Raw genomic sequence first — 16,532 nt, 5'->3', positions numbered from 1 at the left:
TAGGTAGAGGGGGGGGGGTAATAACAGGAATACACGGTTTAACAATATCTCTTTGGTTTTTATACAATCAACTCGCAAATATGATTTCGACTAAAATTTTCAGCGTTTTTATTGGGCCAGTGAATAACTAGAAGAACGAGCTGACAATGATAATGTGATATGCATGTGGATTTTTATACTATGTGCTTTGAATGCAAAACTGGAGTCGTACGTTGGATAATTCTCTCTCTTACAATCCAACTTTGCACTCCCTTGGTTTACTGTTTCTCATGTTTAAACTATCGTGTTTTGTTTGGAATGTGTTTTAATTTTTTTTAGTTTTATTTATCAAGATGACAGGAAATGCAGTAGGATGAACCTTGGAGTGGAAGACCAAGTATTAAAATGATTAACTGAAATGGTCATTTACTAAATTAAAACCAAGCATTAGAGCCTTCGCTGGCATAGTAGAAGAAACTTCTTATATTTCTCGGCTATTTTATTGCATCAGTTTGGCTGAAGCCAGCGACAATAACACCCCAATATTCGAGACATTATTTTAAAAGTTGTAGTTTTTAATTTGTGCGTGGGATGAACTGCCATAAAAGAATTATTTTAAGACGCGTCCATTAGTAAGGTATGCATTGTCCTCTTGCTGAGTTACAACAATACCTAAATTTCCTTTGCCCTCGCACTAATGCCAATTATGGACATGCGTGCAAGTCAGTTTTTTTTTGTCGAGGCGCATGTGTATTGAAGCAAAAGATCTGAATGTTATTTCTAAGAAAAGACCGAGGCCCTGCTGGTATTCTAGGCTTCTATTCATTATACCGTGGCTCGAATTTCAACCTTTTCATACTTTTCACCCCATTTTTGGCAAAGTGGGAGGATGGGAGCATGGCTGTGTGACGGTGGTTCTCAAAAGAAAAACTCGCCAATCGCATTACTACCAAGCACGATAAATAGTTTAGCCAACCAAGATAGATATACTCTATTATGTACGTTTTATAATAGCACTTTATGTCCGGAATTCTATTGCAAGTTGCATATGGATGAATGGTAGGTGATCCACGGTGGTTACGGATGTCCGCCGCACCCCAAGTCTAATTAAATGCATGACGTTACCCTAGGTTTGTCACGTGACCTAAACTTTTACAGCCAATCAGAAGAAGGAATGGAGACCTCCGACATTGTCGAAGTGAAGCTTAGTCTTGTTCCTGATCATCAGAAAACAGCTTGGGTATATTTGGTAGTTTATTCTAAGCAATAAAGTTATATTTGATATTCGTTACACTAATCAGTTAGCAGAGTGATTAAGCTCACTGAAAACATCCAAGATGGATAATGAAATGAAATATTTAGCCGTGGATAGGCGAACTGTAGGTGATCCTACATTGCAAGCAGAATGGAGTGCAAAGAAACTTGTTTGGGTTCCTGATGAAGAACATGGTTTCATCCCTGGCAGCATTAAACAAGAAAATAAAGACGAAATTGTCGTGGAGATATCAAGCGGGAAACGAAAGACATTTAGCAAAGATGACATTCAGAAAATGAATCCACCGAAGTTTGAGAAAGTTGAGGATATGGCTGAGTTGACTTGCCTCAATGAAGCCAGTGTTTTACACAACTTAAAAGATCGTTACTACTCTGAATTAATCTATGTAAGTCTGTTGTTGAATGCCTAAAATGAATGCACTTTATACTGTGAAAGTTCATATCGTATTATGTCTAAATTTCGACTGGTTGATGGACAAACCCTTGTATTCTATTTAACCGGAAGTGATTTTTTTGTTTTCAAACTGTCTTCAAACTATATCATTGTCCCTCTTAAGTTATATATTATACTCTTCGTTCACAGACCTATTCAGGCTTGTTTTGTGTTGTTGTTAATCCCTACAAACGTCTACCAATTTACACGGAAAATGTCGTGGAGATGTACAAGGGCAAGAAACGACACGAAGTTCCACCCCATGTTTACGCTATCACTGATACTGCATACCGAAGCATGCTACAAGGTATTTTTACCTTTCCTACGACTTATTATTAAATGATTAATGGTCTAAAAAACCAGCCAATTTCAATCATTTGACAATAGTTGAGTGTAGTATGAGCTTAAATTAATTATTTCATTAAACATATGCTTTTCCAGCTAGGGTATAAGCGAAAGCAGGCGTGGCGTTGCTAAAAAAATAGTAAATTTGAAATATATTTGAGACAATTTTAACTTGATTCTTTACCAAACAAACAATATTGTACAGGCTTCTTAACTCAAGAATATGCGCTGAAATAGTACTTGCAAGCTAATGAAGATATTGAATGTTACATCTTGAACTAAAATAGCTAATGTTTTGGTAATATAATACAAAAACTATTTATTATCGTCCAATTTATTTATCGACGTGTTAATTTCAAATGTGTGCATATCCTGTGATATGTTACAACAATCTAATCCCGGAGGTAACCTATAGCTAGGTAATAGATTAAACGTTCACATTATAGAGCAAAACCAAACAACATTCAGTATTTAATATAAAAGAAATTTAAATACAGATAAGATAACGTGTTTACATATGAGTTTCAAATGGAATGCAAGTCCCCCAGTTGTTAAAGGTATTAACTTCAGTAATTATTGTTTTACCAAGGTATTTATTATACTGAATTACAATGCTGCAAGGTTGTTGTATGGTCAGAAGCAATCAGTATTTTATATCACCTCAAGTCTGCTTGTGTGGGCAGGCATAGGAATTTGTAAACTGTACATTTCTATAAACATTAATAGCTGCATGTGTCCATTTTTGATGCCATTTAATTACATGAAAGAAATTTGCATAATATGAAGAAGAATGCATAGCAAAATACCAAAGAATTAACTCTGTCACTTCTTTCAATTATTTACCTTAAGCTGAACATACACTTTGTACTTTGTTGGGACAATTTCAGTTCATAGTAATTTAATATAAGTAATATAGTCAATTTCTTGTGTTGGCATTATGACATATAACTTTGATTTTATGTTTTTTAAAACGTCACAACTTATAAACTGGTCTATATAAAGTGCTATTCCTTTGCTCTATTGGATCATGCATGATTAGATGTAGAATATTTTACTTTCAAGTCTCTAGGCTTATCCTTTTTGACTTATAAAGTTTCATATTATCCACTTGAGAGTTAAGGCTCCATCATTTTCATGCAGACAAAACAACATTTTGGTGCATAGCTTAGGCTGATTGAGTAGTGATATGTTTGTCCAAATTTCATGATGTGTGTAATCCATTCAATTAAACTCGCCCTGTTTCAGTTAATTAACTTGTGTTTAACAAATAACTACTAGGATAAATTTTGACATACCTTTGTCATGTGTGTCTAGTGGCAATATCATTTCCCTTGACAGTAAAGTTGTCAGAAAACAAGAGATATCTTGAGTTTAAATATGTTCAACCCATCAATGTTCACACTTTGTGCTGCAGAACAAGTCTTCAGTGTTAGCTAGCAAGTTTTGTGTTTTATTTAAATTCCTTCCCCTTCTCATTTTCATTAGACAGAGAAAATCAAGCAATTCTTTGCACGTAAGTATTTTTATAGCCTTTACAAATGTCTGTCAAGTTTAATTTCTGCTTTTAAATGCCAATTTCTCATTTTATTGTGAGCCTTTTTAACCGAATTTTGAACTGTGGCTTTTCTTAATCCACTACCTCAGTCAATGCCTCCCTAATCCTTGTCCCCAAGATGATCTTTAATCCAAACCCAGAGTCCAAAATAGAAACACAGAAAATGATGCAAATCATGTCATGACAAATACAAAATGGTATAGTTAATTTGTTTGTATAATAATGAAATTATTGTTTGCATTGCAGAGGAGAAAGTGGAGCTGGGAAAACGGAGAATACGAAGAAAGTTATCCAGTATTTGGCATCAGTTGCTGGTCACAGCAAGGCTCATCTTTCAAGTAATGTACCTCCCATGAGCCCTAAAGTTGGCATTTCCAGTGCACAGGTTTGCCATTTCCTTCTTACTTGAAGTTTTGGTTGCAACAGCAATTAGCCATTGCAACTTTACTAATGAGGTCTTCTTTCAGGCTGAACTAGAGAGGCAATTGCTGGAAGCAAATCCTATTCTGGAAGCTTTCGGAAATGCCAAAACTGTCAAGAACGATAATTCTTCAAGATTTGTAAGTACTTATTGCTCATGATACATACATGGATGTTTATTGTGGTACCCAGACTAGTAAAATAATGCTTACAATATCATTATGTGTTTCACAGGGTAAATTTATCAGAATCAACTTTGATACCTCTGGATTTATTGCTGGTGCAAACATTGAATCTTGTATCCTTTTATCCATTCTTTATTGAAACCTTATTTATTCATGTATGGCTATTATTGATTTCCCTGGCTGATACCATACTGAACCATCATTGATGTACATGTATGTACAAATATCTTTAAGTTTCCAAATGTTTTACCCTAACAGATTTAAGATCTTCTAGAAAAGGCGCGTTGTGTGAGACAGGCTCCTGAAGAGAGATGCTTTCATATTTTCTATCAAATTTTGAATGGCATGAACAAAAATATGAAAGGTTAGGTTATCACATAGTTTGTATTCAAAGTACAATGTTATTGATTGTGACCTCTTTGAATGTGAATTCCATTGTGAATGATGTTTTTTTGTTCAATGGCATGTTTTCTGTCCAAGTACTGTAGCTTCATGTGCTTTTTCTCCCTGTTCAGATGAGTTTCTGTTTGATGATATTAAATCATATAACTTTCTCGCCAATGGAAATGTTGAGGTTGCTGGTATTGATGATAGAGAAGATCTCAAAGACACTTTGGTAGGAAATTACATTGGTTTAGAAGACAAAAATTATTTGCTTTAATCAGTGAAAGGCAGATGTGAAGCAATTTCAACTGCTTCTTAAATAATTTTAGACAGTAAGCTTGAATGCCTGCCTTCTAGGATAGGACTAGGATGTGATGTTTTACTATGGTATTCATTTTTTAATGTATTTTTACTGTTGATTTAGAATGGAATGAAAGATATGGGAATAAGTCAAGATGAAACCAACTGTATGTCTATGTTGTTTTATAATTGATAATCAATTGACAGCAACCATGATTTCATTCCTAATGCCATATATTCTCATGTTGTTTAGCAATCTTCAAAGTCATCTCAAGTGTTTTACATTTTGGTAATCTCACATTCAAACAAGAAAGAAGCTCTGAGCAGGCAACACTGCCAAACAACACAGTTGCGCAAAAGATTTGTCATCTTCTCGGGATGCCTGTTGTTGACTTCACAAAATGTTTGATTCGTCCCAAAGTGAAAGTTGGTCGAGAATATGTTCATAAATCACAAACTAAAGACCAGGTTAATAACTTCACGCTTGTTCAGTACATAGTTATTACTTTTTATTACCAGCGTTAAATTATAATTTTCATATTTCCTTTAGGCTGAGTTTTCTTGTGAAGCATTGGCTAAAGCACTTTATGAAAGAATGTTTAAATGGATGGTTCATCGAATCAACAAATCTTTGGACAGAACAAAGCGTGATGGTGCCTCATTCATTGGTATCCTTGATATTGCTGGTTTTGAAATATTCAAGGTATAGTTAGGATCTAAAGCATTGTTTGTTCTATGGAAATTTCTAATTTGTGATGATTTCAACCAATGAGGTCTGGTACTGTACATGTATGAATTTATATTTAATGAAAAAATTATTGCAATATTTCAGCTCAATTCATTTGAACAACTTTGTATCAACTACACAAATGAGAAACTCCAACAATTGTTCAACCACACCATGTTTATCCTGGAACAGGTAGGATACTCGTACATTATTCATACAAGTTTAGATGGTTCAAAAACTGGCTGCATCTGCACAACTTCATAGATGTGCAATGTTTTGGGGCACAATTTTGCACTTTGAGTTGAAATTCATATTTCCTACAATTTTCTTTAACAGGAAGAATACAGGAAGGAAGGAATTGAATGGAAGTTCATTGATTTTGGTCTTGACTTGCAGCCATGTATTGATCTCATTGAAAAGGTAAAACATTTCAAGCAATAAAAATGAAAAAGATGGGGAAAATGTTAATCATCATTTTGAATTTTAGCAAGTTGGCGTTCTTGGTCTTCTTGATGAAGAATGTTGGTTTCCAAAGGCAACTGACAAGAGTTTTGTTGCTAAGTTGGAGAAAGAATTATCCTCAAGTTCTAAATATCAGAAGCCAGATTTCAGATCTACTGCTGATTTCTGTATTGTTCATTATGCTGGAGTGGTAAGCTATTTTATCATCTTTAGACATCCAGGTGCTGGTTGAACCAAAGTCTTTACTTGTTTCATTTTACTTTAGGTTGACTATAATGGCGAGAAATGGTTGATGAAAAACATGGATCCTTTGAATGACAATATTGTGAGTCTGTTTCAGAACTCAAGTGATTCGTTTGTTTGTGGCTTGTGGAAAGACACTGGTAAGCCATGTTCTAGCTTGGTGTGAACTCAGTTAACAATTTTATCTTAATTGTGAATCATCAGATGATGAACTACTTGTACAGCCAGCATGGTTTGCTTGAATGAATGGTATTTCATTCCTGCAATATTCTCAACAACTATCAATATTTCATATCCACAAATTTTCTTCTGATAGAGAACATCGTAAGTCTTGGTGCAGCTGCTGCCAGCTCTGATTCACCATTTGGTTCTAAAGTTAGAAAAGGAATGTTCAGGACAGTTGGACAGTTGTACAAGGTAGGTACTGTACGTTGTAAGAATTAACTTCTGAAGTTGTCTGTTATGTATTTGTATTTCTGCCCTGCTCAGATCAGCGCTCTGTAGAATATTTATCTTTTCCCAGGAACAACTGGCAAAGCTCATGGACGTTCTGTCAAATACAAACGCAAACTTTGTCCGTTGCATTATTCCAAATCACGAGAAGCGGGTAAGACGATACTCTACGAGTGTTTCCACGTTTTTTTCCCTGCTCATTTCACTGCATGCTTTTTCTGATGAGATTTTCTCATATTTGAACGTTTTAACTTCATTGCTAACTCCATGAAAACTTTCTTTCAGTCTGGCAAGATTGATTCGCATCTTGTTCTTGATCAGTTAAAGTGCAATGGTGTTCTTGAAGGAATAAGAATTTGTCGTCAAGGTTTTCCAAACAGAATTGCGTTCCAAGAATTTAAACAACGGTAAGGCGAGAAGTCGGATCGCACAAACAACTCGCTTCAGCTTCATTTCTCAACCTATTTTCTCAAACTGTTTTACGTAGATACGAGATTCTCACGCCAAACTTAATTCCAAAAGGATTCATGGATGGCCGGAAAGCTGCGCAACAAATGGTGTGAATAATTTTCTTTACCAATAATTTTTAAGCAATTGACCATCGTTGGCTATATTTTGTCTTCACCAAATCTCGGTTTTTTCTTCATTTTGTCATATTTATCTGATTAACATCATCCGTACGGATATTAACATCTGATCATCCTTAAATCAATCTTATATAACATCATTGATCATCATCTGATTATCATTGATCATCATCTGATCATCATTGATCATCATCATGTGATCATCGTTATTTTACCTAATCTTACAGTTGGACCATCTGGAATTAGACAAGAACAGTTATCGTGTTGGACAGTCAAAGATATTTTTCCGCGCGGGTGTTCTGGCAAAACTGGAGGAAGATCGAGACACGAAGTTGACTGAAATCATCACAATCTTTCAAGCTTTTTGCCGTGGAAATCTGGCTCGTAAAAACTACGAGAAGCGAACGCAGCAACTCAGTGCAATCCGCGTCTTACAGAAGAATTGTTTGAATTATTTGAAGCTGCGAAATTGGCCTTGGTGGAGACTCTTTACGAAGGTACGGGATAAAAAAAACTAGTTGTATGAGCTAATCCTGACATTGAGAATAGTTACGCTGGCCAAATTGTTTGCTAGATTCGCCACAGGATAGCGAATATATGCACACAGTGATTCTACAGTAGAAACAAATGGTCCGTGATGTGTATATCATCAGTTTCCAGGATGATAGATACTGCCCAGGATTCTGTGATCTGCCAGCCTGCCTTGTTAGAGAAATATAGAATCATGAAATGACATGTTTGTGTAAATTTCAGGTGAAACCATTGTTGGATGTAACTCGTCAAGAAGAACAACTCCATCAACATCAAGACGAGTTAAAGAAAGTCTCAGACACGCTGGAGAAACTCGAGACTCAGTTCAAGGAACTCGAACAAACACATGCGCAAGTCAGTGAAGAGAAACAAGTTTTATCTGAGAAATTGGAGCAAGCACAGGAAGCTTACGTTGAAGCTGATGAAATGAGACAACGTTTGTCAACAAAGAAGAACGAGTTAGAATTACTTCTTGAAGAACTGGAAGCCAAGGTTGAAGAGGAAGAGGATAAAGGATTGAAGCTGGCTGATGAAAAACGAAACCTTCAGCAGAGCATCTTAGATCTTGAAGAACAGTGAGTCTTCTTATCTTGAAGCTGGTAGGACTGGTATTAGAACTGGCATTAATTCAACTTTGTTATTATTTTCTCGTGTAGACTTGATGAAGAAGAAGCGACTAGGCAGAAATTGCAATTAGAGAAAGTTCAATGTGAAGCTAAAGTCAAGAAATTTGAAGAAGATCTATTGACGCTAGAAGATTCAAACTCCAAGGTAAAAAAATACATCTTGTGTTTTCCGGGTCTATTCAAGTCATCTAGCTTGCAAATATCTGCTTGCTCACATGACCTTCCAGAGTGTGCGGCCTTGACAATGAAGTGATTTTTTTATATATAGCTTGGTAAAGAAAGAAAGCAACTGGAAGAGAAGTTGGCTGAAACAATGACAGCTCTTCAAGATGAAGAAGATAAGAGTAAAGGACTGAGTAAAATGAAGGCAAAACATGAAGCATCTATTACAGATCTTGAAGATAGACTTCGTAGCGAAGAGAAAGCTCGTCAAGAACTCGAGAAAGAAAAAAGAAAATTACTTGCTGAGATTGCCGAGTTACAGGAGCAACTTCTTGAAGCTAAACAAAGGGTAGGCTTGTGTTTTATGATGTGAACATAGAGAACGTACACTTCATGTCTTTGTTGTTATTCGTTAGATTGAAGAACTTGAAGGTATGCTCACAAAGAGAGAACAAGACGTCAACGAAACTAATGCAAAGTAAGTCTGAATGGATTCTTGTTTATAACCGTGCGTGTGTTGCCAATTTCTAACACTTTCTTTCTGCCGTGTATTCAGGGTTGACGCGGAGACCAACAAACGACTCGAACTGGAAAGAAATATTCGAGAACTGGACAGTAAAGTTGAAGAATTGACCGAAGATCTTGATGCCGAGAAGGCTTCTCGTTCCAAAGCTGAGAGACAGCGAAAGGAAATCAGCGAGGTTTGTCAAAGATCTTTCTAGGGAAAGATATCGTTACTCTCAATATCAGATATGCCAATGAAAACCGCTTTTGATTTCTGCAGGAATTAGAGAACTTGAAATCGGAATTAGAAGAATCAATCGACACAACAGCGGCAGCACAAGATATGAGAGCTAAACGAGAACAAGAAGTTGACTCATTGAAGAAGAGCATCAGTGAAGAGTCTGCTGCACATGAAGCCGCAATGTCCAACTTACGACAGAAACATTCTCATCTTGTTGAAGAACTCAATGGACAATTGGAATCAACAAAGAAGGTAAAAACTATGATTGATTGTTATCAACTTCTGTGATTGAATAACAGAATACACCATCCAATAAACTGCATGATCAACTTTACATGATATCTAAGCCGCTTTGTCTTCCAGTCTAAAGTGCAACTCGAAAAAGCAAAAGCGAAATTGGAGGAAGAGAATTCCGAGTTGAACGAAGACTTGCAAATGACGAGTAAAGCAAAATCTGATCTTGATCGACGAGTGAAGACCTTGGAACATAGTTTGAGTGAAGTTAATGTTCGTTTGAACGACGATGAAAGACAAGTGGCTGATCTTCAGTCGACAAAAGCTAAGGCTGAGAAGGAAATTGATACTCTTCTACTGCAATTGGATGAAGTTGAGGAGAAATCAAGAAACCTGGAGAGAGACAAAGCATCTTTGAGCTCTCAATTGCAAGACGCGCAGGTAAGAAATACCACCTCTAGCTTACAGTTGTCATATTTACCTTAAAATTATCCCACATCATCATGTAGCAGACACATCAAATCCTCCAGGCTCCACTTCTCTTGGCGAGTTACAGTATTACTAACATATCAAATATTTCTAATGTCGTCTTTATGTATTTCAGGAATCAATCGCAGATGAGACTCGTCAGAAGCTGTCGATCAGCACCAAACTACGCGAAGCCGAGTCTAATTTACAGAGTGCAGAAATTGAATTGTCTGCTGCGTCAGAAGACGCGGAGAAATTACAACAGAAAGTCGGAGAATTGCAGTCACAGGTGTGGACACTTTTCATGCATTTGTCTTTCAATGACGTCTTCTTTTTTCTGCGTTGTTAACATATGCGGTATTTTCGCATGAAAATTGACTCTCCCAGGTTCTTATTTTCACTTCACATTCCCGCAGATGATAATGCGTTTGTGTTTAGATCACCTCTCATGTCATCAACCTGAAAAACAAAGATGAAGAAATCGAGGAATTACACAACAGCAAAAAGAAATCAAGTAAAGACGCCGAGGCCCTTCAAACCTTGATCGATGAGCTACGAGCAAACAACACAAAACTGGAGAAGTCAAAGAAACGATTGCAAGAAGAGGTATATTTTGCAATCATGATCAAGCTCTTGGCATCTTTCAATAGATCTGGTCCACTGTTTATGATAAATCACCAAGGATTTTGCATTTTATAGTTGGATGACCTGAGTCTGACAGTTGATAAGGATCGTAGTCGTGTCTCGGAATTGGAGAAAAAACAACGCAAGTTTGATACGGTTCGTCATTGATGTAGTTTTCATCGTCTTTGTGTCGATTGACATGGAATTTCTCTTTGAATTGCTTCAAATCAAAATTTTATTGTTTTTCAGATGCTGGCTGAGGAGAAGGCGAATTCAGAAAAGCTTTCAGCTGAACGAGACGCTGCGGAACGTGAAGCGAGACAAAACGAAACCAAGGTATGTCAATGTTTTCATCTATGCTATGCTTTGATATGAAACCTTTCATCTCATGGCGTCCTATGTCTCTCTCACCAGGTTATTTCACTGAACCACGAGCTTGAAGAACTACAAGACAAACTTGCTGAAACAGAAAAATTAAAGAAAACTCAAACGGTGATGATTTATAAAATGTTTCTTTCTCGTTTGCTGTTCATTACCTTGACCAATATTATGTTTTTGCCTTTTTTAGTTGGAGCTTGAAGCTCTGATGGAAAGCAAAGACGATGTGGGGAAAAATGTGAGTTGATATTTTAAGTTTTAGGAAGTTATGTTTGAGCTTGTCTGGGAACTTTCTCACTCTAAATGGGTCCATCATCGTCTGTAGGTTCATGATCTTGAGCGAGCCAAGCGAACTTTGGAAGCACAAGTGGCTGAAATGAAAACACAGGTTGAGGAACTTGAAGATGAACTACAGTTGTCAGAAGATGCCAAACTACGTCTTGAAGTGAACGCTCAAGCTATGAAGGCAAATCATGAGAGAGATCTTGCTGGGAAAGAAGAAATGAGTGAGGATAAGAGACGACAAATGACCAAGCAGGTTTGTTCTTATTTCTTCTGACGTTCATCTTTCGACATCTTCACCTGATCGCCCTAACAAACTTTCGGGACGAGAAAAGCCAGAACTCCCACTTTTTGTGGCAGCTCTTTAACTTGGACGAACTAGGCTCCATTAAAAACTATATTGAATGTTGAAAGAAGCGTGATTCCCCGTCTTACGTCGTTCATTATCGTCATTTATAGATTCGTGAAATGGAAGCAGAATTAGAGGAAGAAAGAAAGTCGCGCACAAGCGCTCAAAATGCAAAGAAGAAATTAGAACTCGATATGAAGGATATGGAAGAACAATTAGAATCTGCTAGTAAAGTTAAAGAAGACGGAATTAGACAACTGAAGAAATATCAACAACAAGTGAAAGATATTCAGAGAGATTTGGACGAGGCAACATCATCCAGAGATCAAATTGCTGAACATGCCAGAGAAAATGAGAAGAAATTGAAAAATCTTGAAACAGAATTCTTACAAATGCAGGAGGTACTGTAGGTCGTCGTTATCAAAACTAGAAAATCTTGAAACTTGGCTTAGATTTTTCCCTTCCTTCAAAAGCACGTACGAGTCCCAAGATTGCTTCGTCAAGAACGAAAATCTTTTTTAGTTTGACAAGTTCAAATAATGTTTTAATTTAGGATCTTGCTGCAGCTGAAAGAGCTCGTAAGAATGTTGAAAACGAACGAGATGAATTGATGGAGGAACTCACAAGTGGGACAACTTCCAGGTGCGAGAAAGTTTATAAGCTATAAAACTAGAATTACAAATTGTAAGTGAAATGCTGCGTGTGCCCTTTTTCTCCCCCCAGTCACATCTTGTTCATATTATGATAAACGTATACAATATTATATCGTGGTTATGTTGATGAGAATATGAAGCATCACGTATTCTCGTGGGATGAAACCGCATATGGTACGTGTGCTCAAAATATCTTCCTGACAACATTATTTATTTCCAGATCAGCTCTGTCAGATGAAAAACGTCGTTTGGACAGCAGAATTTCGGAACTCGAAGAGGAATTGGAAGAGGAAAGAGCTCAAAATGAAATGTTGGAAGAAAAAGCAAAACGCGCTCAACTTGCGGTAGGCAGAATGTCTCAGAGTGCTGCTTGCTTTCATGGCAGCCTCGTTGTTTTGAGAGGATAGTTTAATAATAACAACCACCTTTTATTGTTCCAGGCTGATCAATCTCACAACGAGCTGAGCACTGAACGATCCAACTCTCAAAGACTTGAAAACCAACGCACATCCTTGGAACGACAGGTTAAGCGCATATTCATAATTACCATTCTTTCCAATTCATCTTTCTTGTTTGTTTCACTGTTTGTTGAGCTGGTTGTGGGGCAAATTGTACAAGATTCTGTCCTGGGTTTTCAGTTTCTTCTTGAGTGATGTAATTCTTAGTTTTAAACATATCCTTGCTTGTCTTAGAACAAAGATTTGAAGACCAAACTTCAAGAATTAGAAAGTGAACTAAGATCGAAGACAAGAGGCATTATCACAAATTTGGAAGCAAAGGTTGCCACCTTGGAGGAACAGTTGAACGCCGAATCTACGTAAGTTGATGGAATAATTTACATTTGGTGAAGATCCTCCAACCTATGTTTTTCAATTGCAGCCCGTGTTTTTCAATTTCAACTTGTTTGTTTCAGTGATCGCGCTAGCTTTGCAAAGAATTTGAGGAAGTCTGACAAGAAAGTTCGAGAACTCTCACTTCAAGTTGAAGAAGAACGAAGACATGCTGATCAGTATAAAGAACAGGTAATAACATCAAGATATCTGCGAACCAAGCAAGACGATAGCTTTATTTACTACTAAACTATATACTTTAGTATGATAAGACCAGTCAAAAACTCCGTCAGACGAAGAGACAGTTGGATGACACAGAGGAAGAGCTTCAACAAGCGAATGGTGCCAAACGAAGACTGCAACGTGAGATTGATGATCAGAATGAACAGCAAGAACAGCTACAGCGAGAAATAACTACACTGAAGACACGTTTAAGGTAAATTATCTCTTTTGCCAGGCTGACAGACATTTATTGACTTAAAAACTGTTGCTGCTGCTTCAATCTATTCTGATGAGTTAAACTTATGCGACAAGGTTATGATTCTCAAACAAGTTATCTTTGGTTAAGTTTGTTCATAGTATTTCTTCCTTGCAGATCTCGTGGTGGTGGTGGACGAAGTGGTTATGACACTCCACCCAGTCGATCAAGGCGAGATCGTGAAGGCTCAATGGAGAGTGGGTTAGAAGCTGATCTTCCTGCAACAGATGAATAATTTAATATCTCCTGTTCATAGTAAGAATGATGGCAATGAGACAGTTTATTTTTAACAAAATAATGCTTCTAAAATCTTCATATATATTTGGGAATTTTCTTTGCATAGTTAGGATTTTTTACGTTATTAATTTATAGTATTATACACTTTATATTATCATTTGCTATATGAATGTATGAAACTCTAGTAATTGTTGAGTTAAAATGGAATAGCTCTTTTTGTCTTGTGTGAAATTCCGATGCATGCGTAAGCTGGTTTGTTTGCAAAATTTAATGAAATAAACAATTTATATATTTTCAATATGCGTTAAGTGTTCTAATTGATGTAAATTACGCTTAATTGATAATTAGACAATTTTTGCATACTTTTGACCAATTTCATTTCTTTGCATTGTTTATTCTTACATGAAGTTCTCGTAGAATACAGCTCAAACCTTACTGTGTTGCTGGAAAATAATTTGCTATATTGAATTTAAAAATTCATTTCAAATTCAGCGAAATGAAACCAGAAGAGAAAGATTTGATACGTAGAAACGAACCTGAATTAGTTAAGGATATAATTCCTTCGAGCTTATTGAGTTGGTTGTTGTGTTTAACAAACGAAGATAAGGAAGTTATCACAGCAGAGGAAAGAAACTATGGACCAATAAAAGCCTCGATAACTTTGTTAGACCGTTTAAAAAGACGAGACGAAGCATTTCAACAGCTAGTTGTTGCTTTAAGAAAAAATATGCTAGGTCATTTGGCATTACTCTTGGACCCAGACAATAAAGGTGAAACTTGCTACAAGTAGTTATTGAATTCTATAATATCCGTGTTGACAATAATTGTTTGTTTAATACAGGGTATTTTGTTGTCTGTTTTAGTTGAAGATTAGAAATTTGTTGAAATCGAGGCACTTGTAGTATAGTTTCCTCCAGCCATATCTAGAGAAGTGCTCAAGAATGAAGGAAATATCTTACAAATATCAAGAAATGTAATGAAAGACAATAGTTATTAAGAATATTAATGATGATGAGGGGATTGAGGTATGTTGTGCTGCCTGTATATTAGTCATCAAATCTTCATAGCATGAATATTCACTTTGTTTCAGATGTCTCTCATAGGGTTTACCAACTTGGTAATAACACTTTATCCATCATAAAAAGGTGTCGATAAACTGTTTTTCATTAAACAAATGTAGTGAATTATAAACAATATTGTTACACCCAATTAAATGTCAACATATTTTTTACAGTTGTGGACAAGTGTAAACAAATATGGGCAGCACAATATTAAATGATGTGAAAACTTTTAATTTTTCCCATATTTCTCAAATTACATTAAAGGTGCAGCTTTAAAACCCAGCCAATTGCTATTATTGTGTTGAACCACCAGTAAATCACAAAACCATTAAAGTCTGTAAATTTAAAATACTTTCTATAGTTTTGCAATAGGTGTACGAGGGAAATCCAGCAGTTGCATTTACCTTCTTTAGGCCCTGTTCATATGAGCCGGGCTAGTTTATTTTCTTATTCACATGAGGCGGGCTAGCCCGGTAGCGTTACATAACTTGTTGACGCTTCACAAATCGAAAAATGTTGCTTGCATCGATTATAGCGGTTTTGGGCAGATATATTTCGTTAATTTTTGAAATGTATTGTGTTCTTTTGGTTTGCAAATACATATAAAATGGCGAAATGATGCTATGAAGGTATATTTGTAGAGAAAGCGATCGACGATTTTCAGCCCGGTTTACCGGGCTAGCCCGCCTAGTGCGTTCATATGAGCCCGTTTTGCCGAGATCTCGCCTCGCTTAAGCGAGATCTCGCCAAAGCGGGCTGGCCCGCTTTCCATGTGAATCAAATTTCAAAAACATATAGAAAAACTTAGGAAGCGGGATCCCGCCTCTAGCGAGTCAGCCCGGCGAAGCGGGCCAGCCCGGCTCATATGAACAGGGCCTTACAGATGTATAAACAAAAGAAAAACAAAAATATTTGTTAACATTTATTTCAACTTATTTGTACATTCAGTTCTTCAACTCTTTAACATCAAGTCCTACAAAAGAAAAAAATACAAATAGTAAAACATTGTTTTCAGGACTGACTTTCAATAAATAGATATGAAATATACCTGGAGGTAAAGATTGCTTTAACTTGTCTGCCTTTTCTTTATCTTTGATGACCAGAGTGTACAAATATCGACTACACCTCACTTTAAACTTGGTTCTGTCCTTGCTTTTCATAATCTTGACGGCTAAAAATAAAAACAATTTTTGCTTATCAATGTTCATATTTCTCCATTTCATCGTAAAAAATTTCAAATTTATATTCAAATATATTTAATATTATATTTACACTTTGCATCTTTTCTGCGTGCTGTTAGTAAAAAATCTTTGATTTCGTGAATCTCTTTAGGCTATATGATACATGGAGATCGAATTAGTCATTCAATAATAATTTTCCTGTACATACATATCACATCAAAGATTATTATAAACCTAATACATTACCATTTTGTGGGGCCTACCAAAACTGGTCAATCTACAGGAGATAAAAGGATGATTTATAAAAAAAATGTTCAAACGCAAAGATGGATAGAAATATATAGC

The 16,532-nt window shown here is 36.2% G+C and overlaps 2 protein-coding genes across 2 annotated transcripts; both read left to right on the top strand.

Moving 5' to 3' along the window:
- Positions 1–236: 236 nt before the first annotated feature.
- LOC114541691 (myosin-10-like) lies at positions 237–14,307 on the top strand. The gene is made up of 42 exons (XM_028561489.1): positions 237–1,640; positions 1,838–1,994; positions 3,518–3,545; positions 3,834–3,972; positions 4,055–4,147; positions 4,242–4,305; positions 4,458–4,556; positions 4,708–4,808; positions 5,001–5,043; positions 5,130–5,344; positions 5,427–5,579; positions 5,709–5,795; positions 5,940–6,023; positions 6,091–6,255; positions 6,331–6,448; positions 6,625–6,725; positions 6,832–6,915; positions 7,047–7,168; positions 7,249–7,318; positions 7,576–7,845; positions 8,102–8,454; positions 8,536–8,650; positions 8,774–9,016; positions 9,084–9,145; positions 9,224–9,368; positions 9,452–9,664; positions 9,776–10,087; positions 10,251–10,403; positions 10,553–10,720; positions 10,814–10,894; positions 10,988–11,074; positions 11,153–11,230; positions 11,307–11,354; positions 11,442–11,654; positions 11,858–12,148; positions 12,301–12,389; positions 12,621–12,744; positions 12,841–12,924; positions 13,093–13,217; positions 13,314–13,422; positions 13,494–13,666; positions 13,826–14,307. The coding sequence occupies exons 1-42, from the start codon at positions 1,317–1,319 to the stop codon at positions 13,941–13,943; spliced, it is 5,901 nt and encodes a 1,966-aa protein (XP_028417290.1). The 5' UTR covers positions 237–1,316; the 3' UTR covers positions 13,944–14,307.
- A 51-nt stretch (positions 14,308–14,358) lies between these two features.
- On the top strand, positions 14,359–15,419 carry LOC114541695. The gene is made up of 2 exons (XM_028561495.1): positions 14,359–14,715; positions 14,809–15,419. Exons 1-2 carry the CDS (start codon positions 14,442–14,444, stop codon positions 14,817–14,819), a joined length of 285 nt encoding a protein of 94 aa, XP_028417296.1. The 5' UTR covers positions 14,359–14,441; the 3' UTR covers positions 14,820–15,419.
- Positions 15,420–16,532: the final 1,113 nt, after the last annotated feature.

This window comes from Dendronephthya gigantea, unplaced genomic scaffold (genome assembly GCF_004324835.1).
Source record: "Dendronephthya gigantea isolate DGI-Jeju-01 unplaced genomic scaffold, DenGig_1.0 000305F, whole genome shotgun sequence".
Lineage (NCBI taxonomy): Eukaryota > Metazoa > Cnidaria > Anthozoa > Malacalcyonacea > Nephtheidae > Dendronephthya > Dendronephthya gigantea.
The sequence above is the reverse complement of the archived record's forward strand: the minus strand, read 5'-3'. Positions and strand labels throughout refer to the sequence as shown.

What these genes read in the sequence shown, in the direction of transcription:
- LOC114541691 (XM_028561489.1), top strand. Translation starts at nt 1,317, where the DNA reads ATGGATAATGAAATGAAATATTTAGCCGTGGATAGGCGAACTGTAGGT. An exon ending in AATCACAAACTAAAGACCAG is followed by an intron (nt 5,345 to 5,426) that starts GTTAATAACTTC and finishes TATTTCCTTTAG; the next exon opens with GCTGAGTTTTCTTGTGAAGC. An exon ending in AGCGAAAGGAAATCAGCGAG is followed by an intron (nt 9,369 to 9,451) that starts GTTTGTCAAAGA and finishes TGATTTCTGCAG; the next exon opens with GAATTAGAGAACTTGAAATC.
- LOC114541695 (XM_028561495.1), top strand. Translation starts at nt 14,442, where the DNA reads ATGAAACCAGAAGAGAAAGATTTGATACGTAGAAACGAACCTGAATTA.